Below are 22724 nucleotides of genomic sequence, written 5' to 3' on the forward strand. Positions count from 1 at the left end.
GCCAACGTTACTGACTTCATCACATGCCACGTACTTCCATAGGGTGCCTCACTTAATCTTCACCACTACCCTAGGAAGCAGATTCTAGCACCACCCCATTTTACAGATGCAGAAACTAAGGTCGGGAGATTAAGGTCACTCTGTGGACCAAGTATTGGAACCCAAAGAGCCCACCAAAAGTAAGCTTAACATTTCTATGAAGTCTCCTATTTTAAATATTCATGCAAACTATGCATTTTCTCCTTAATATGCTTGCATCTGAATATTTTTAAGATGTCATTCCTCCTCCCCAACTAAATCCTCAAGTAAAACCACCCTCCAGACAGGCAGAGCCACTGTGTTCCCCCTGGGGCCACATGAACCTTGCACATGATTCTGGGAAGCCAAGTAGTGGATATGGGAGCCAAAGGAAAGTTTTGAAGGAAACAGATGTGAGACGTGATGTTGGTCTCTGCCTCTAACTAGTGCCATTGTACTAAAAAGAAAACTGTCATCTCCATCATTTATGGAAAACTGGACAGAAGACAGATCATCTTCAGCCTCAGGGGCCATCTGGGTCCTTATCCTCAGAACCCCCATACATTCAGAACCCCAGCAGGTGACCCAAGATCCCCGTGAGAACACTTTCTCTCTTGTATTTCTTTCCTGGGCACAGTCTTGAACCCAGCCTTGACCAAAACTCCCAGGAAGACATCCAAGAAGATACCTATAACCTCTGCCCCAAGAATCCCCACACCTGCCCCATGGTTTCCCAGCTCCAGGTCTTCACTCATACCATTCCTTCCACCTGGAGTGCTCTCCCCACCCTCCCCTACCCATCCTCAAAATGCATCTTACAGCTCATCCCCTTCATGGAGCCTTCCCTGATCCCCTCCTCCCCCAAGCGACCAACCCCTCCTCTGAACAAATCTGCCCCTCTCTGAGCATATACCCTAACCCACCTGGCCATGGACGTGCTCCTGCGCGGTTTTAAATCTTCCCAACCAACACAGAGCCCCTTAAGGGCAGGTTTGGTATGTGATTCTTCTCTGCACTCCACACACAGTAACGCCTTGCACGTAGTAGGCAGTCAATAAAAATGTCAAGTGCGTGGATCAAAGGATCACTCTGTTTCCCTACTCACCACAGCCACTAGTTCTCTGTGGGTAGAACCAGCCAGGGAAACGCACCAGGAAGACACCCCCAGCCTCGTGAGAGTGCAGGCAGGACCCTGCTCGACAGCATTGTGGGGACCCGGGTTTGTTTCCAGCATGTCTGTTACCTGCTGCATCCTCAACTCTACCCTCCAACAGCTCCACACCCTTTTGATTTCACCCCAATGCCTGCTGGCATCACCTAGCCTTGCAGGCTTTTAGGGAGAGGGTCTAGTGGTCTGTCTCCTCTTACTCTTCCACTCACGGTGCCAAGATTGTTTGGGACTTTGTTTTTTTGGGGGGCGGGGGAGTCATAAGGGCTGGGCAGTCAGCTGGGTGGAAAGGAGCTCTCACCCACCTTTCCCGTGACATCTTTCAGGTGAAACGTCTCACCATGAAGTAACAGTTATTCTTTTTCAGTCAAAAAGGAAAGAAACATGGACACTTCCCTGGTGGTCCAGTGGTTAAGACTCTGTGCAGGGGACACAGGTTCAATTCCTGGTTCAGGAACTAAGATCCCACATGCCTCATAACCAAAAAAAAAAAAAAAAATTAAAGGAAGGAAATATGACACCAAAACAAGGGTGTAATGAGATGACATTACTTTGCAAGGGCAGGAGGAGATGTACCTGTGGCCACAGCTCGCAGGCAGCATGGCCTCACCTAAGTCTCACTAAAAACACAGACTGTCACTGCATTCCAGGCGTTTCAGGGTAGCTGCCCCCGAGCACTCAGGCAAAGGAGGTGCAACAACTCTCCCTGATTGCCTCAACTCACACCTGGCTCAGGCCTCCTGCAAGGAAGAGCAGCAGCAAAGCCACACTCAGGTGACTCTGCCCCTCGCCTGCTTCCAAGCACCCACGAGAGACGATACTTAAAAAGCTGCCACTCAGCCGGTGCTGCTGGCTTCATCTCTGCAGCCTGACTCTGTAGTCTCAATAATGGCTCTGTTTCAGGAGAAAATACAGATGTCACAGGCAAGAGCTACAACTCAAATACAGTTTCAGGATCACTTCCATTTTCAGGTTTGGTGCAGGTGAGGGAAACAGGCAGCCTGAATTCCCCAAGGGAGTCCATGAGGGACTCCTTGCAGAGGGTGGGTCTACACAGAGAAGACTGGGTGGAGACACAGCAGCCGGCATGTTGCAGAGGCCAAGCCCTGGTCGCAGCCTGGAACTCAACCACTGGAACGAGAGCACATACCTGGGGCACCTGCTCCATGCTCAGCAGCCTGGGTAGCTTCAGGCTCAGCATCTTGAAGTCGGGCTGGGAAGACCGGTGGGTGACAGCCGGTCCCTGTCACCAGGACTTGCTCAAAGTTCTGACATGGCTCCGGGCGCCTCTGGCCAGCCGGATCTGAGCCGCTTCACTGAAAGAGGACAGCGGGAAGAACTCCAGTGAGTGTCAGCCTAACTCCAGCTGGGTCAAGACTGTTTAACTACAGAACAGACCTTTGCTTGTGATGGCAAAATAACCAGGCTGCCTTAAAAACAACAGAGAAACAGACTGCTGAGTCATTCACTCTGAGAGCGATGGAAGAAGGTAATTAAATCACAATATGGCAATCATAAAATTATAGCAATGGAAAGGGCCACGGAGGTTACCCAGTGCCCTCGTGTTACACAAGAGGGTCAGAGGCGTAGCGCAACCTCCCCAAGGCCACACAGCTTAGGGAGAGTTTGGGGCTGCTCATTCTCCCTGCATCAGGTGCTACCCATGGACAGACAGTGTGATCCAGGTCTGGCCTACCAAGAGCTGTCCTCCAAATCACCCAGAGAGGCAGCTTTTCCAGAAGGCTCACGGGTGGGGGGGCTGCCCTGAGACGCACAGAAGGACCAGGCCAGGCCAATCTAAGGCACTTGGAGTCAAAGCAACAGGACTGTTTAAATGCAGGATTAACAGCTATGAGTAATGTAAACTAGAGGAACCCAAAGCCAAGGAAAAGGCCCAAGAAACTGAAAAGTACTATTAGTAGCTGGGCTCAGCAAAAGAATGAGCAGAGCTAGGAATTTACCACAGTCAATGCCTCATCTACTCCCATAATCACTGGGCCAGAATCTGCCGCCTCTTTAGAGCTCCCAAAGGGTTCTGTCCCTGCCTCCAAAAGGCCTGAAGACCTGGCTTGTACCTCTCTCGTAGCACCAACCACATCTGACTGCAGGCGGAGCTACCTTGTCTCCCCTGCACACACCCAGCCCCTACCAACTGGGGAGGATGATCCCGAGATGGCCGGAATCTCAGGGTGTGTGCTTGGCTCATCCTGGGCCTTCAGCAAATGCTTTTTTAATGATGCAAAGTTGTTCACCCTTTGAACCTAAGGTGTGCTTTTGCTTCTGCGCTTTGTTTATACTTTTGCTTCTTATTATAGTTCCTTATTGTTCCATGTGTTATTATCTGAAACTATGTAGCAAAATACAATGTAGTTCAGTTCAGTCACTCAGTCGAGTCCTACTCTTTGCGACCCCACGAATCGCAGCACGCCAGGCCTCCCTGTCCATCACCAACTCCCGGAGTTCACTCAGACTCATGTCCATCTAGTCGGTGATGCCATCCAGCCATCTCATCCTCTGTCGCCCCCTTCTCCTCCTGCCTCCAATCCCTCCCAGCATCAGGGTCTTTTCCAATGAGTCAACTCTTCACATGAGGTGGCCAAAGTACTGGAGTTTCAGCTTTAGCATCATTCCTTCCAAAGAACACCCAGGGCTGATCTCCTTCAGAATGGACTGGTTGGATCTCCTTGCAGTCCAAGGGACTCTCAAGTTATGTTTCATCATAAATATGCTTTTATTAAAAACACTGGGGTAAGTAATTATTCACCACAGTCAAAAGGTGGCAGTGAAAGGGATAGAAAAGAATAATTAAAATAGTTGGTATAGAAATCCCACTACGGGATTAAAGACAGGGAGGGAATTTTAAGGCTGTTTAGGAAACTGTTGTAAGCCAGTGACCACTCAAGAAAGGAATCCAGTAACCTAGCAACAATCTACACTACCTTGAAAGAAGACCAGGTGCATCCAAGCGCATCCAGGCACACTCAAGCCACAAACCCTGACAGTTAAAATACAGGGCAATGTGGAATCTGAGTTTTGTTATGTGAAGTCAGGGAGCTAATGGTCCTTGAAGAGCAGAATCTCTGACTGTAGTCAAGAGAGGAAAATATGTGAAAGGGGAAAGAAACTAGGTGAAAGGGGACATTACACCAAAGTCTGAGATGAATTACCATATTTTAGTAATGTTATCATCCTTTTGCTAATATACATATGATTTAACAGGGCCATCACAGTCCTGGTTAGACCACACAGGGTCAAAGGAGGAATTAATGATGTAAACCTTGATGTCTGCCCAAAAATGAGGAAGGAGGTCGTCTTCTCCCCTCCTCACTTTTTCTCTGATTCTAAGATGTAGCTCTCTTTGTTCTAGGGGCTGAGCTCCCTTGCCTGCCCACTGTATCTCTTATAAGCATCCTATACTAATAAACTCACTCTTTGCCTATGGCTTTGCCTCATGCTGAATTCTTTTTGCAGTGAGACAAAAGAACCTCAGCTTGATAAGCCCTGACACCAGGCAAGTGGTTTAAATTAAAAGAGTGGGTTTGAGTCCCCTCCTAAATCAGTGCTCATGGGTTCAAATCCCATCCAAGGAGTGTGGCTTCAGAAACAACTCAAGCTCCCATCAGCTCGTGGATAGATAAATTAGCAAATAAACAAGATGCAGTCTACACATGCAAAAGAATATTACTCAGTTTTAAAAAGGAATGAAGTTTTAATGCATGGATGAAACTTGAAAAAATTACACCAGGTGAAATAAGCCAGTCTCAAAAGGCCAAATATTGTACGATTCCAGTTATATGAGGGGCCTGGCATAGGGGAATTTACAGAGCCAGAAAAGAGGTTGGAGCTGTTGTTTAAGGGGTACGGGGTTTCTGTTTGGGAGGATTAAAAGTTCTCAAAAGGGGTAGTGGTGATGATTGCTCAATACTATAAATGTAAAATGTACTTAAAAATGATACATTTTATGTTGTGTCTATTTTACCACGTTAAAAAAGTAGTTACAGAACATTTCTGAATGACAAAATAATAGAGAAAATAATTTTTTTTTAAATGTTACATTTTACCTGGGTACATTTTGGCCAGGTTAAAAAAGAAGAGTTGATACTTTGCAAACAAATGAGCAGCAGCTGCGTAAGTGGACCTGGCAGGTCTTGGTTCTCCTGGATTTCCAGCCTCAATTACCAAGCCACTTTTACCCCCAGATGCACCATTACCTCCCCTGGCAGCAGGAAGAGAGCTGACAGTCTCAGCTTGAGTCTCCAGGGGAATATCGCAAAAACCCCTAGCAATAACGGGGCCAAGGCTGCGTCTCCATGGGCCGGCCTACCTTGGTCCCCTGGTTCTCCCTGAATTTCAATGTCATGAGCAAGAAAAAGGAAAGAAACGGTCCCTACCCTCACAGCACACACCATCCAGGAAGACTGGCCCAATGAAACATACGACAGGAGGGCAATACTAAGTAGCATATGATTCATCCTCTTCTTCATTCAGCCAAGGTGTCTGGCATTTTTATCATGTAATGAATAAGAGTAAGGGCTCAATGTAAAGATGATTACACCCTGTGAGCTGCAGCAGCTGGAGGGAAAACATGAGGATTTAGCTGAAATAAAAATTGCATGGGTTTGTGACACACAGGATGGAGGAAAATAGATGTCCAGGAAAAGCGAAGATGAAAAGGCTGTCCTTGTCTCCAAGAAATGCATAAAGAAAAAGATAAGACAGATATGAACTCAACTAACCAGGACATCACCCTTGAAGGCGAGGACCTCCCACCCACTCTGTGTCAGGCCTGTGCTGGCCACCTTGCCCACCCATCTGGTCTCTCACCCTCACCACCCTGGCTCATATCGCCAGGCAGAGCAGTTCAGGGCCTCCGGACTGGATTAAAGCCACATCGGTTCCAAGACCAGTTCGCCATTTCCTGTACAATTCCAGGCAAGCAACGTAACTCCTTGTGCCTCAGTTTCCCCATCTGTGAAATGGAAAAAACAGTGGTACTTTCTTCCTAGTGTGGTGGTTATGATTAAATGAGAGAAGAACCCATGCAAAGGGCCTGCCCTCAGGGAAAGGGCCAATAAGCACTTGCTCCTGTTACTAATTTTCAGATAGGAAAATTAATTTTCTATTTTACAGGCAGGAAAACCAAGGTGTTGAAAAGTGAGGGGGCTTGCAGATCTCACAGATAGTAGATAGAGCTATCATTTGATTTCTGGTTTGCGTGGATGGAGGTAGAGGAGGGTTGGGGTGCAGATGGTGATGCTTCTGGAGTTGTGTTATTTGATCTAAGGGCTACAGGCTGCATAGAGTTTGGGGGCTTTGAAAGGACACTCTGTGGGCCCCTAAGCTGCACTTCAGGGACCATTTTTTGGGGGGGGTTAGGGGGTTGTACCAGTAACTAGGAGAACAAGGAAGTGACTTCTCCCCTATTTTAACCAGAAGATGTCTTAGTTTTTTTCTGAATTATAGTGGAAACATAAGTCCTCTCTTTGAGAAGAAAACATTAAGAAGCATAAGTTTCCTTTTAAAAAGAGAAGTGAAGGACTTTCAACTGTGATCCCGTGGTTAAGAATCTGCCTTCCAAGGCAGGGATCACAGGTTTGACCCCTGGTTGGGAAACTAAGATCCCTCACACTGTGGGTCAACTAAGCCCTTCAAAAAATAAAATAAAATTAAAAAGAGAGAATTTATTTTGATTAAAGAGAGTCAAGTTTGGGCTTCCCTGGTGGCTCAGACAGTAAAGAATCTGCCTGCAATGCAGGAGACGGAGCTTTGATCCCTGGGTCAGGAAGATCCCCTGGAGAAGGGAATGGCAGCCCACTCCAGTATTCTTGTCTGGAGAAGTCCATGGACAGAGGAGCCTGGCAGCCTACAGTCCGTGGGGTCCCATAGAGTCAGATGCCACTGAGCAACTAACACTTTAACTATCTGTCTCAGGCTAGTGCTCCATCCATATTCCTGGTCTCCCCACTCGTGCTCCCTCACTGCCCCCCACCCAGTAAACATTAGCCTACACACTGTATCCCAGGCCTGAAAGGACATGGCCAGCTAAACATCACCTCCCGAATATGTTTACATATTAGGTAGCTGAATATAAACAGATGACCTACTTCCCACATGAGAGTCCAAAAAAAAAAAAAAAAAAGAAAGAAAAGCCCACCAGGTGCCTCTGTCCATGGAATTCTCCAGGCAAGAATAATGAAGTGGGTTGCCATTCCCTTCTCCAGGGGATCTTCCCAACCCAGGACTGAACCCTGGGTCTCCCATATTGCAGGCAGATTCAGGTCCCTGGGTCTCCTGTATTGCAGGCAGATTCTTTACTACCTGAGCCACCAGGGAAGCCTGATAACTTCTAGGGATGCAAATGAACTAGTACAAACTCTCTTTATTTAATTTGTTTTCTTTGCCATTCTTTGTTTTTTATTTATTTATTTCAATTGAAGGCTAATTACTTTACAATATTGTATTGGTTTTGCCATACATTGACATGAATCAGCCATGGGTGTATATGTGTTCCCCATTCTAAACCCCTCTCCCCACTCCCTCCCCATCCCATCCCTCTGGGTCATCCCAGTGCACCAGCCCTGAGCACCCTGTCTCATGCATCGAACCTGGACTGGCAATCTGTTTCACATATGATAATATATATGTTTCAATGCTATTCTCTCAAATCATCCCACCCTTGCCTTCTCCCACAGAGTCCAAAAGTCTGTTCTTTACATCTGTGTCTCTTTTGCCATCTTGCATATAGGGTCATCGTCACCATCTTTCTAAATTCCATATATATGCGTTAGTATACTGTATTGGTGTTTTTCTTTCTGACTTACTTCACTCTGTATAACAGGCTCCAATTTCATCTACCTCATTAGAACTGACTCAAATGCATTCTTTTTAATAGCTGAGTAATACCCCATTGTGTATATGTACCACAGCTGTCTTATCCATTCGTCTGCCAGTGGACATCTAGGTTGCTTCCATGTCCTGGCTATTGTAAACAGTGCTGCGATGAACACTGGGGTACACGTGTCTCTTTCAATTCTGGTTTCCTTGGTGTGTATGCCCAGCAGTGGAATTGCTGGGTCATATGGCCACCTCATGCAAAGAGTTGACTCATTGGAAAAGACTCTGATGCTGGGAGGGATTGGGGGCAGGAGGAAAAGGGGACGACAGAGGATGAGATGGCTGGATGGCATCGCTGACTCGATGGACGTGAGTCTGAGTGAACACCGGGAGTTGGTGATGGACAGGGAGGCCTGGCGTGCTGCGATTCATGGGGTCGCAAAGAGTCGGACACGACTGAGTGACTGAACTGAAATGAACTGATGGCAATTCTATTCCCAGTTTTTTAAGGAATCTCCACACTGTTCTCCATAGTTTCTGTACTAGTTTGCATTCCCACCAACAGTGTAAGAGGGTTCCCTTTTCTCCACACCCTCTCCAGCATTTATTGCTTGTAGACTTTTGGATCGCAGCCATTCTGACTGGTGTGAGATGGTATACCTCACTGTGGTTTTGATTTGCATTTCTCTGATAATGAGTACACACTCTCTTTATTACATTAATTTATTTAGTTAGACATACCTATTTAGAATCCCTTACCATATCCAACATAGCATTAATTTTAAAATATTGTTTTTCCACTTCTAGTTCATAGAAATAAGTGTATTCATAATCTCCATATGCATCTTTGACCAAAGGATCTTCATTTAACACTTTTTGGAGTCACCTAACACAGTTAAAGTGAAAAATATTCTCATTTCCCTCTAAGTTATTTGAAAGCTACACTTTTGGGGGCTTCCCTAGCAGTCCAATGGTTAAGACTCTGCCTTCCAATGCATGGGGTGTGTGTAGGCTTGATCCCTGGTCGGGGAACTAAAGTCCCACATGCCACAGGATGCAGCTGAAAATCATAAAAAGAAAGGAAGAAAGCTATATTTTTTGAAGTTGTGTTTAATGCTCTTGCTAAAAATGTATCCCAAGTCACAAGTATTCATTTACTATTACGGCACTCTATGGCAAATTGCTTTCATACACTTCACACAGACAGTGTGATGTGAAAATGTTAGTTTTAACCCATATCCCTGGGGTTGTGGTTCATTAGCATTTGAAAGACAAACCTTAAGCTCACACTCCAGAGGCCACAACTTTGGTTCAGTGGGGTTACTTTTGATCAACACCAGAGGGTTTGCTAATTAGCCGGATGGATGCTGTCTCACTGGAAAAATGAGTGGAATTAGAGATGTGTACACTGATGAGAAGTGCTGCATGGGCACCTCCCCTCCTGCATGAGCAGAGGGTGCCCCAGAGTGGCTGCGCCTGTGCATGAGCCCAAATGAGCCCTTTCAGGAGGATTCTGGGCTTGAACCCACGAGTTCAACTGATGCGTAGCAACAGACAACTGTCATATCAGCCTCACACGAACTTTCAAGAAAGGTGCGTAAGAGCCCCTCAGAGGGTAAGTTGCAGAGACTTCACCTGCTAACAGAACAGGTCATCTTAATGGTTTTGTGGGCTTCTCTGGTGGCTCAGTCAGGAATGAATCTGCTTGCTGGAAGCTATTTGTATAGGGCGAGGGGTGGGAGCGGAGCTGACACAGGACTCAGCCTGACACACTTACTCTGCTGCGCCACCTGGTGATGAGGTTGGGGGTCCTCCAGCCCTCATGGACCCGAAAGTACTGTATTTCCTGAGTGCCTGAGACCGTATTTCCAGGAACTTCAGATGTGCTCAGCTGGAAGTCACACCACTACTTTGCATACCACTAAGATAACACACACACAAAAATCACCAACTATAATCATGAGACAGAGCTGATTGGAAATGAATCCTGATTTCAGAGCTGTTTTAATGTTTTTTTTTTTTTTTTTAAGTACACATAGTAATTGATGAAATACAGTGATGCTATACACGTGATTAGCCCTAGTCAGCTTGCATGGCTACTCTCTCCAGACCCACTATGACTTTACAGGGATCATTAAAAGCTCCTTTACAACAAAACCAGTACTTGTAAACGGGAGACCAGATTTCTGGGAATAAATCTCAATCTGTATTACATTTTTGTCCCTCTCTCTCTTTTTAAATTGATCGTGTATGTCAGGTGCCTTCTGAAAGGATCCCAAACAAACACCGATGGGGAAAGAATCAGGTGATCATGTCTTCCCCCAAACAGCCCGTCCACTGCTCAAAATAAAGGAACAGAGGGACTCTGAATAGGAAGAAGTCTGGATGGGCCAAACTCCCTCTTTTCTGAAAAATATCATGTTGGAAAACATAAAATTTCTCATTGGGCATACATAGCAAAGGCAAAGAATGCTGTTTGGTAGGGAATTTCTCCATAGCTTGCTTTTAGAAAAATTGGAAAAATTAGATCAGAAAGTTCAGAGAGGTCATCTGTCCAAAGTACCATGGGTGGCATGATCACACTCATTGATCAAAAGAAGCAAGGTTAATAACAGGAGTTCAGTGACCATGAGAAACCAGTGCAGAGTACCTGGAGAGGGAACCAGAGTCACATTATCCCCCACCCATTGGCCTCTCCTAGGCTGGGTGGGCTCAGAGGTGTCTGAACACAGGTTGGTCCAGGTAAGGCCCCACATTCATGGGCATAGCAGGAAGCTGCTGGCTAAGGGGCTGCTGCTGGTGAGGCTTGGGGCCTGAGCTGGCTGAGGACAGAAGACCAGTGTCTGAGTCACCCTTCTGATCCTCTGCCTCCTCCGGGGCTCTTGTCTAGATGTTCTTCATGGTAAAGAGAAAACAGCCCAGCGTTTGCACCCCATCACTGTGCCAGAGGATCACCAAAAGTGCCCACTACCACAGAGGACTGAATTTGCACTTGGGGAAGGGGGTGCGAGTCAGAGTCTAGGCGCAGACCCACGACACCTTCAGACATGAAAATTAAAATCTTTTGAGCATCAAAGGACACTATCAAGAAAATAATGATAGCCCACAGAATGAGAGAAAAATATTTGCAAAAAATATGACCAATAAGAGATTCAGTTCAGTTCAGTGGCTCAGTCGTGTCTGACTCTTCGACCCCATGGATTGCAGCATGCCAGACATCCCTGTCCATCACCAACTCCTGTAGCTTGCTCAGACTCGTGTCCATCAAGTTTGTAATGCCATCCAACCATCTCATCCTCTGTCGTCCCCTTCTCCTCCTGCCTTTAATCTTTCCCAGCATCAGGGTCTTTTCCAATGAGTCAGCTCTTCATGTCAGGTGGCCAAAGTATTGGAGCTTCATCTTGGAACCAGTCTCTTGTTCCATGTCTGGTTCTAACTGTTGCTTCTTGACCTGCATGCAGATTTCTCAGGAGGCAGGTAAGGTGGTCTGGTATTCCCATCTCTTTCAGAATTGTCCACAGTTTGTTGTGATCCACACAGTCAAAGGTTTTGGTATAATCAATAAAGCAGAAGTAGATGCTTTTCTGGAACTCTCTTGCTTTTTTGATGATTCAACGGATGTTGGCAATTTGGTCTCTGGTTCTTCTGCCTTTTCTAAATCCAGCTTGAACATCTGGAAGTTCTCAGTTCAGTTGAAGCCTCGCTTGGAGAATTTTGAGCATTACTTGCTAGCATGTGAGATGAGTGCAATTGTGCGGTCTTTGAACATTTTTGGCATTGCCTTTCTTTGGGATTGGAATGAAAACTGACCTTTTCCAGTCCTGTGGCCACTGCTGAGTTTTCCAAATTGGCTGGCATATTGTGTGCAGCACTTTAACAACATCATCTTTTAGGACTTGAAATCGTTTAGCTGGCATTCCATCACCTCCACTAGCTTTGTTCATAGTGATGCTTCCTAAGGCCCACTTGACTTGGGACTCCAGGATGTTTGGCTTTAGGTGAGTGATCACACCTTTGTGATTATCTGGGTGATTAAGATCTTCTTTGTATAGTTTTCTGTGTATTTTTGCCACCTCTTCTTAATATCTTCTGCTTCTGTTAGGTCCATACTGTTTCTGTCTTTTATTGTGCCTATCTTTGCATGAAAAGTTCCCTTGGTTTCTCTAATTTTCTTGAAGAGATCTCTAGTCTTTCCCATTCTATTGTTTTCCTCTATTTATTTGCACTGATCACTTAAGAAGGCTTTCTTATCTCTCCTTGCTATTCTTTGGAACTCTGCATTCAGATGGGTATATCTTCCTTTTCTCCTTTGCCTTTAGCTTCTCCTCTTTTCTCAGCTATTTGTAAGACCTCCTCCAACAACCATTTCGCCTTTTTGCATTTCTTTATCTTGGGGATGGTCTTGATCACTGCCTCCTGTACAATGTTACGACCTCTGTCCATAGTTCTTCAGGCACTCTATCAGATCTAATCCCTTGAATCTATTTGTCACTTCCACTGTATAATTGTAAGGGATTTGATTTAGGTCATACCTGAATGGTCTAGTGGTTTTCCCTACTTTCTTCAACTTAAGTCTGAATTTTGTAATAAGGACAAAATGTGGTCCACTGGAGAAGGGGATGGCAAACCACTTCAGTATTTTTGCCTTGAGAACCCTATGAATGGTATGAAAAGGCCAGTCCTCATGTATATACCCAAAAGAACTGGAGGCAGGGAGTAAACAGATGCATGCACACCCGTGTTCATAACATCATTAGTCACAGCAGCTAAAAGGTGGGGATGATCCAACTGTCCATCAACAGATGAATGGGTAAACAAAACATGGAACATACATACAATGGAATATGATTCAGCCTCAAAAAAGAGTGACATTCCGACACATACAACAACGTGGCTGAACCTTGAAAGCATGCTAAGGGAAGTGAGCCAGACACCAAAGGACAAACGTTGTGGATTTCACTTGTATCAGGTACAAATTCAAATCTATACAGAGAGAAAGTAGAATGGCAGTTGCCAGAGGTTAGGGGGAGGAAGAGATGGGGGGTTACTGTTTACTGGGCACAGAGTTCTGTTTGGGATGACGAAGGAGTCCTGGAAATGGACAGCGGTGATGGCTGCATAACACTGTGAATGAGCTCATGTTACCGAACCATACGCTGAACAAGGGTTAAAATGCTGAATTTTACGTAGTATATATTTTACCCCAACAGAAAGAAGTATATACTAAAAAAGCATCGTTGAGTTTTATAGTTTGCTCCGTAAGTTAGCTATGCTTGTATTAATATAAAATTTCATTTTCTCCAAATCTTCCAGAAAAAAGTATAGATCATAAATATATATATACACTGTCTTAGCCCCTACAGGTTGCTGTAACAAAACACCATAAACTGGATAGCTTATAAACAACAAATATTTATTCCTCATGGCTCTAGAGGCTGGAAGTCCAAGACTAAGCCCCAGTATGGCTGGACCCTGGGGGAGGCTCTCTTCTGGGCTGCAGGCTGCCAACTTCCTGCTGGGCCCTCACATGGCAGGAACGGCAAGGGGGCTCCCTCAGGCCTCTTCTACACAAGGGCACTAATCCCATTCGTGAAGGCTCTGCCTGATTACGTCCCAAATGCCCACCTCCTAATACCAATGTGCTGACTGGCATTAGGACTCCAACATATGAACTCTGGGGCCGGGGATGCCAACACTCAGATGACAGCATGCACATACACACGTATACACACCAATCACGTGCCACCTATCGCTGCAAAATCCCTCTTTCTTTGAGAAGCAAGACTAGTTCAACCCACCCCTATTCCTATTCTGTAGATGAAGACCTCAGATAGGAAACGACTCGTCTGAGGTCACTTAGCGGTGGCTTGACACAGTCAGAATGAACGAGATCTGTACTGAACAGTGGGAATATATGAATAGATGGGCAACAGGATTGAAAGACCAGTAGTCCCAGTGCCAGTCCGTAAACTTACCACAGGGAGAGAAGAACCAAAGCCCAGGAGAGTGAATGGGTCTCTCCTTAGCTGAATGACTTGCATCTGAACTCCAGCCTGTCCATGGCCAGGGTCAAACACCTACCTCAGCAAAATACACATAATTTCCAGATAGCTCACTAGTAATTAAAACCACGATTACTGTGTCTGTTAATGCAGTGTTTTCCAAACTGCAGTTCGCAATCTGTCAGCAGATCACAAAGTCAAATAGTGGATCATGACTAGCATTTAAAAACTGAATTGTTTGCAAAAGAACAGAAAGAATCAGTGTATTGCATAGAGTCCAGATAAGTATTGTTTTGTGATACTTGTTATGTATGTTACGTATATTTGTTTTGCTACTCATGACCATATGTGTGTACTTGGTCACAACACAAAAGGTATTTCTTTTTAAACTATTTTTCTAGTTTTACTGAGGCATAATTAACAATTAAAAATTATATCTATTCAAGGTGTAGAATTTGATGATTCTCTGTACCTGCATGCTTAATCGCTCAGCTGTCTCTGACTCTTTGTGACCCCCTGGACCCCTCCAGGCTCTTCTGTCCATGGAATTCTCCAGGCAAGAATACTGGAGTGGGTTGCCAGTTGCTTCTCCAGAGGATCTTCCCAACCCAGGGATTGAACCTGGGTCTCCCACACTGCAGGCGGATTCTTTACCATCTGAGCCACTAGAGAAGCTCCCTGAGGTCAAGAGTCCCCTTGGCCATTTCCGAGGTAGGACCTTTGCTGGACTGAGTAATTCCCCTGACTCTCACTTGTTAATTCCCACTGGGACAGGGCTATGGGAAGCTAAAATGAGATCACGGATGTGAACATACTTCCTAACCACAAATTGTAAGTGAAGATTAGTGAGTTTATTACTATTAGTAGTACCAGGCTGCTACTATTTACTATAAATATCTCCACATTCAGGAGAGCAGGAGCATCAGCTGCAACTGCTGCTGGATGGTGCTGTTTAACCTGAGGTCCAAGAACATCCCCCAGCCTTAGGAAGTTCATAAAATTACAGGTAAAAGTGTGTGTGCGCGCGCGCGTGTGTGTGTGTACAGGAACATATGCATATGTAAAGCGCTGGGGATAGGGATTCCAAGGCTTTCCACCGAATTTCAGTGAGCCAAGAAGGTTCAGAGCTGCCAGCACCTGGGTTAAAGCCACACGCCCAGGGAACATGGAGCCCAGAGGACACCTCCCCCTCGCCAGCCTGCAACTGCAGGCCAGGAGCGGACTCCCAGCTGGGGGAGACAGCGGGAACCTCGGGGTCCTCTGGGTGTGTCTACCAGTCTGGGGAACGAGGGCAGTGTACTTTTCAGAAACCTGTTTCTGCCCCCTGGAAACTGGTCCCACAGGCTGGGCGGGGCAGCCCCTCAGGAGGAGCCGGCTCTGCAGCCTCTGACCTCGACCATCCACACCCACAGCCCCACCCCACAGAGGTGCCAAGTGTGGTTCTCAGGCAGACTCAGCAGCTCTCTGGGGGCAGGGGGAGGGCTACAGGGGCCCAGCAGGAAAGAGCTATCTGTGGAACACCCAGAGTGCCCCAGGCAGGAGTGGTGGCCGCCCCAACGCCAGGCCTTGGACCTCCTGGAGCCTCTCCACACTGGCCAGGCTCTGAGACCCCCTAGTATCCTCATGCTCTGCCTGCCTTCCAGGCCCAGCAGCCCTCCTCCAGGAAGACGTCTTCCCCAGGTACACCCTCCGCCCCTTGTTCCTTTCCAGGAGCACCTCTGGACTCAGTGAGGGGGTGAGGATCGTGGACTCTGGAGTCAGACAGACCTGGACTGCAGTCCCAGCCCCTCTGCTCACTAGTTAGCACCCCTGGGTCAGGTCCCCTAACCTCAGCACTGGTCCCAGCCCTCGCTCGTGAGGGGAGGAGTGAGCAGAGGAATGTGCATGGGCTCTTTACATCAAGCCAGGCCTGCAGCAGGCACCTCAGTAAACGACAATTACTATACCTGTTTGGTTATGTATTGTTCTCTGATTGTTTTAGGTGCGGTTGTTTCGGCAGCCGCCACGAGATTCCTTGAAGACAGGCCCTGGATCTGTTTTTATATAAGAGACTCAATAAAAGAACGTTGACTGTTCTGCTCAGAGGTGGTCCGCTCATTCACGTGTCTACCTATCACCCGCAAAGTGAGGCTACCAGATGCTGGCACTCCACCAAGAGCTGGGCACGTGGTATCACCACAAGCTGTGCCTTGGGGGAGCCACAAGCAGAACAAACTGTTGTTGTTCTGTTGCTCAGTTGTGTCCGACCCTTTGTGGCCCCATGGAGTGCAGCACGCCAGGCTTCCCTGTCTCTCTGAGTCTGTTCAAACTCATGTCCATTGAGTCGGTGATGCCATCCAACCATCTCATCCTCTGTTGCCCCCTGCTCCTCCTGCTCTCAATCTTTCCCAGCATCAGGGAAAAACCAGAGCTTTGACTATACAGAACAAGGGAGTCACACAAACAGGGGGCCCAGTGGGTTAGATGCTGTGTGGATGACAGAAACGGTTCTATGGTTGCATCTGCGGGAAGGGGGTGCCCTCGGGTTTGAGGGGAAAGTTTAGGTCAGCTTTACAGAGAAGGTGACACGTATTCGTTGCATAAGAGGTCAGAGAGGATCTGTTTGGAGAGGGCATGCAAAGGCCCAGAGGTATGTTACAGGAAGTCACTGCTCTGGGCTCCTTCAGCAGAGTGTGAGGTGAGTGTCCTCTTCTGCCTAACTAGGGGCAGAGTGGGGTGTGCCAGGAGGGAGCCCAGGATTACCATGGGGACTGGGGATCAGGAGGAAGGTCAGCCCCACTAGGGAGGTGTTCCTAACTTTTTTCCCCACACTTGCTTGCTCATCCACTTTCCCACAGGAGGCAGCTGCTTGGGCAAGAGGGGAAAGGAAGATGTGGGGAAGCAGGGGGCATCCTCAGGGGGTGGCTTCAACCCTGGGCTCTGGAGACCTCTACTCACTCCTGCTAAGGAGTCAAGCACCGCACCACCCAGAGCCAGGTCTGTTCTCATCACTCCCTTCTCTAAAACTGGACTGGGACGCCCCCATGGTCCAGCAGTTAAGAAATTACTTTGCAACGCAGGGACACAAGTTTAATCCCTGGTCGGGAAACTAAGATCCCATATGCTGCAGGGCAACAAAACCTGAGCACCATAACTAGAGAGCTTCCACAGCGAAATGGAAGATCCTGCATGACGCAACGAAGATCCCACGTGCCACAACGAAGACCCAATGCCACTAAATGGAGAAAGAAGTATTTTAAAATGAATCAATACAACCAGACTTACTGGGACACCCCTTCTCCTCCACTCCTCAAAGCCACTGAAACTTGAGATTTGCCTTGTCTCTGTCCCTTGCCACCTGCCCTCTCCCTGTTAACTACCCCGGAAGCATCTTCCGTGGAAGCCCAAGACCTGGTCCATAAGAAAGCACTAACACAGGCTACAGCGAGTCCCCAAAGAATTCAAGCCCCTGGTGCTGGGGGCCTCTTAGACTTCTGAGCCTTCTCGGAGGGCCTCAAGGAGCTGACACTCTGATGGAGAGGTGAGAGGGACAGGAAATGGACCATGACCAGAGACAGGGCACTCCAATGAGTCCAGAGACGCGAGAAAACAGGCACACGGGCGAGGTAGAGACGGTGCAAAGGGGTGCAGTGGGAGAAGAGCGTGGGAAGCAGACTTGAGCATGACAGTGGTGTGGCGAGTGCACGAGGCCGGCAGAACGTACAACACAGAGTGAACCCTGACATTAATGATGTTAATCATGTGTGAATGTGGTTCATCAGTTGCAACAGATGTGCCACGCTGATGCAAGATATTAATCACAGGGGAAACTGTGAGGGGAGGGAAGGGGCAATGGCAACACTCTATTTTCTGCACATTTTTTCCTAAAAACCTAAAACTGGGGGGCTTCCCTGGGGACTTCCTCTGTGCTTCCACTGCAGGGGGCACTGGTCCCACCCCTGGTCTGCGAACATCACATGCCATGTGATGCAGCCCAAAAAAGGATCAAAGGGACTTCCCATAAAAACCTGGGCTCCAGTTTCTCTTGACAAATCTGAGTATCTACAGACCTAGGCCAAATTCGCCCACAGCAGCAGCTGCTTGCCCCTCTCCATGGGGAAAATGAGGGAAGCCTCTGAGGTTCACACCAGCCCCCTGTTCCAGTCAGGCCTGGTCAGGAGCTCTGCATTTGGGGACCTGGTGATAAAGGTTAGGTTTCTGATCACAGGGGTCTCAGAGCATCATCTCCCAAGAGCTGGGAAATGGTGATACCCGTGAAGAGAGAGAGGAAGACCTGGGCTGTTTTTGGTCAAGTTGGATTTGCACAGATTGTAATTTAAAAGTGTGACCACATTTTGGAGGAGAAGTCAAGGCTAGAGATCAATTTAGGAGGCAGAGAGAGGTGACTTTCAAAGTATCTGAAGTTTCTCAAGGGAGAGGAGCACAGACTGAGGAGCCCAAGGAAGGAGAAAAGGGCCCAGGACTAATGGGCCAAAACTGACCAAGTTGGGATGTGCAGGGCGGTGGGCCAGCTGCGGTGATATAAATGATTCTCTGGGACCTCAGTTCCCCTGGCAAGGCAAGGGTAGGAAAAGCAGTGCCTGAGGCTTGAGGAGGATGGTGGTTAGCAGCAGGTGCTGTGGGGCAATGGTGGGGAATTGTCGAGAGGCAGAGAACCAGAGAGCAGCTCCCGGTGGGCAAGGCGCTCATACAATCTGCTTGGGTTAAAGTCGTCCCTGGGGCTGGGAGCAGAAATGGAGAGTGAACGGGAAGATGCCTTGTCACTTGTTCGTTCCCTCCGCATACACTTACTGAATACCCACTCTGTGTCCAAGGCTACGGTAGGATATGGGGATGGAGAGAGGAATACGATGAGCTCATGGTTTAGGAGATCGGCACTGACGGCTGACACATCTGATGGCCAAACTGCAGTTAGAACCAGATGCTCCCAGAGGAACACAGAGGAGACACACTGGGGAGCCAGGAAAGACTTCTTGAGAAAACAAAGCTTGAGCTAAACCCTGAGTAGCCCGTTAGCCATGGAGGAGCAGGCACTCTGAGCTGAGGGTACAGCGGGAGCCAAGGCACGGAGGGAGGGAGAGCTCCCCGCAGTGGTGGCGTAGGATGTGCAGTGGCAGGTGGCCAGGGTGGAGTCTGGAGAGGGCCCAGGTGAAGACTCCGCGTGGGCCCCGTCTGATGCGGTGGGAGTGAATGCCCTAGAGAGCTGGGAGTCAGGACTGCAAGTCTCAGGGATGGTGACAGGAGACAGGGTGGCTGGGTGACCCTAGGTTGGGTGAGGAGAATCACGAGGAGTGGATGCAGACCAATTTCAAACCCTGGCTTCATCATCTGCTGTCTGCTTTTGGGGAGATTACTTAATCTCTTCAGTTTGAACTCTCTTATCAGCTAAAGGAGGACTTCCCTTGTGGCTCAGCAGTAAAGAATGTGCCTGCCAATGCAAGAGATATGGGTTCGATCCCTGGGTTGAGAAGATCCCCTGAAGAAGGAAATGGCAACCCACTCCTGGGTATTCTTGCCTGGGAAATCCCATGGACAGAGGAGCCTGGTGACCACGGGGTCTCCAAGAGTATGACATGACTGAGAAACTCAGCACACACATCAGCTAAATGAGGATAAGAAAAGTATCATCGATGACTTGTGAGAATGAAAAGCTATGGCATCTACTAGTGAATACAACTGCATCCTAAACCATCTCAATTTTGCATTAATGTTCTTGCATGCTTCTTCCATCTTGGTTTATAATGTTGCTTGAAAACAGATGGTTTCCCCTTAGCTCTGACCCACCTCCCTGGCTGGAGCTGAGGCTAATGGGCATGCCACAAGCAAGGCGGGGTTGCCATGGTGACCTCCCTGCTTGGCTTTAGGACTCTGAGTGAAAGGAACCTTTCCTTTGTTCCAGCTATTCTAGATATTTACCACTAGGCAATTACTGCACATCTTAAAAAAAAAAAAAAAAAAAAGGCAGAATAATACTCTTTAGCATCTTTGTAGAGAAAAATTGGAAAGAATCCAAATTTCTGGCAATAGAGAACTGTCTGCATAAGTTACCGTACATCCATGTAAAATTGTACCATGGGCTATAAAAATGTTACAGATCTACAGTTATGGACAGGAAACGGTGTCATGACATGCTGTTAAATGAAAAAAGCAGGTTATGGAACAGCATAAATCTTGTAACGGCATCTATATAAAACTGTGTTCCAGTTAACTGCTTGTATTTATGGACAGAAAAGTGTTTGAAAGGCTGTTTCTCAAAGTGTTCACAGTGGTTCTCTCTAGACGGTAGGGTTTACCTCTTGAGATTTGCTTTATTCTCTTCTTTCTACTTTTCCATAACGCTAGAGTTTGTGTATTACACTAGAGCATCTGTATTACTATTTATGTATTCATTCATTCATTCTTTTTTTTTAAACCAAAGCAACAATGCTATTATAAGGAAATAAATGAAGAATGCTCCAACTGTCGACCAGTCTTGGAGGAATTAGCTATGTGGGCCAGCCCACGGGTTGTACACATTGGCATTTCCTCAAACACCCACCTGAGAAGCTCTTGTATCAAGCTCTAGTATCAGCCTGCCTGCTGGCCCAGGGCACCACTGGCTTTGCATCCCCCACTCACAGCACTGGCGTTCAGTTTCCAAAACCACACATTTTGGAGATGCCACTGCCTTTCCCCAAGTTGAAGGCCTAAGGGGGCTCCCTCTGTTCCAGGTGCGGTGAACAGGTGGGGGACAGGGGTGTCCTGCACTGGGAGCACAGTAAGCCCATGGGCAGTAGACACAGTGAATCTGCTCTGTGTGCCGGGCGCTGGGTATATAGAGTTCCAGGCTGATACAGGCCTGTCCCAGTGGGACTCCAGTCTAGTGGAGGCAGGAACCCAGGAAAGGCCGGGAAATTCAAATAACTCCTCAGAGTTCTTGCAAGGCTCCCTGACTCATAGTGCACACTTTATGTTCCTACAACAAAACTCTGGGGTCCCTTCTGGAAGGTCCCAGAGGACCCCGCTCCTTATAAGACACACCCTCAAGCCAGCAGCAGCCTCACCTCTCAGCAGCCTTGCCACACCCCCAATGCCCCAGCACCCACCACTGTCCTTGCACGCACTGGACTTCCACACTCCCATGTTTTTGCACTTGCGGTTTACTCCAGGAGAGACACCCCTTCCTCCACCTTCTCTTTTTGATGAAACCCAGCAATGGCTCCAGGCTACCCCCAGTATCACCTGCAAGGGTTGTAGCGCTCCCTTTGTAAACCTCACACTGAAATGCTTGTGCTCTGGCTCCCCTGAGTCAGGCTGGCAGAGCCTGGCTTGTTCACTGCTGTGTCTGAGGTGCCCCGCCCAGCACTGGGCACAGTGCCACTGTGGAATGAACACATGTTTACCGAACAACTGAACAATTCTCCCATCTACCACACTCTGAAACCTACAAGCAGGGTCTGGTCCATTTGCCTAGAAACTTTCACCCAGTTGGTTGCACGCTCTCTTCATGAATCCTGCACTTCCAGCCCAAATGCTCTATTTCACTTGGTCTAAAATTTTTATTTCAAAAATTGTAAGATCTGAAATCTCAAACCAACTGTAAAAAAAAAAAAATACATGTGACAACTGGGAAAATCTGAATGCCGATAAAAGAAATTCATGACAACAAGAAACGATCAATTATTAAGATGTAATAATAGCATGATGGTTACGTTTTTTTACAGGGCCCTTTTAACTTAGAGATATACACTGCAGTAATCACAGAGATGAGATGATGTCTGAATCGGCTTCAAGAGAAGCTGGCAGGAGCGGGGTGGATGGGTGTGGGCACCAGAGAAACAAGATTGGCCATGAGTTGATCACTGCTGAGGCCAAGCATGATAGTTCATTATACCAATCTCTCAAAATCTATGTTTTTAAAAGGAGACAATTACAACATTTAAAAAAAATCCTGCTGAAATGTGAAACACGTCTTGAGTCCTTCTCAGGCATTGCATGGCAGCAGACAAATAGTTGCAAGAATAATTATTACTCTGTTCACAGACTTTCCTAACATGTGGAATATCAACATGACAGTTTTGAAACTGATACAGGAAGTGTTGCGTCAGAATTGCCATCTGAACAAGATAAAACTAAAGAACTGAAGGACAAACCGGAAACGCTTTAGAAACAAAAACTATGGCTCCTTGTAAATAAAGGACTGCAGTCCCAGAAAAAATAGCCCAAAGGCCTTGTCAGCGGAAAATATTCAAAGATATCTCACAGATACATCTTCTTACCATTCCTCAACTAGGGGCGAGTCAGGAAAAGCTTTCTCTAGAAAATTTTATAGCAAAAGATACTTCTGACCTAATGAGTCTGCCAACTTTGATGTTAAGATTTTGCTCTAAAAGGAATAAAATAATAGCTCGTCTTCCATTTTCTCATGACTAGATTTTGTGTTTTTAACGTATACAGATTTTAACATATACAGATTAACGTATACAGACATATTCAATGTTTTGAATATGTCATTTTCATTACCTGGGGTCTGTTTTTCTGTTTACATTTACTTGAGGTTCCAAAATATTACACATTTCTTGTCTTTAAAATGATTACATGTTTGCTTTTACTGATTTAAATTTTTAAATACCTTCTTATAAAATACAAAGATGTACTCTAGTATTAGGTGATACACACAGGACGGCCTCGGCTGTTTTCCTCAAGTGTAAGTGTTTCCACAC

At 46.9% G+C, this 22724-nt stretch overlaps 1 protein-coding gene across 3 annotated transcripts in view; it reads right to left on the reverse strand.

Annotated features, from left to right (window-relative positions):
- Positions 1 to 22724, reverse strand: part of PAQR5 (progestin and adipoQ receptor family member 5) — a 96592-nt gene that overhangs the window by 54841 nt on the left and 19027 nt on the right. For 2 of the 3 annotated variants that reach the window (XM_006071019.4, XM_006071020.4), the window contains exon 2: positions 2337 to 2502. In XM_006071019.4, coding sequence (XP_006071081.2) covers positions 2337 to 2387 — 51 coding nt within the window. In that variant the 5' untranslated portion in view covers positions 2388 to 2502. Of the gene's footprint in view, positions 1 to 2336; positions 2503 to 6010; positions 6156 to 22724 lie in introns of all 3 variants that reach the window. The other variant, XM_025296244.3, reaches the window with a different exon arrangement.

This window comes from Bubalus bubalis, chromosome 11, assembly GCF_019923935.1.
Source record: "Bubalus bubalis isolate 160015118507 breed Murrah chromosome 11, NDDB_SH_1, whole genome shotgun sequence".
NCBI classification, from domain to species: Eukaryota; Metazoa; Chordata; class Mammalia; order Artiodactyla; family Bovidae; genus Bubalus; species Bubalus bubalis.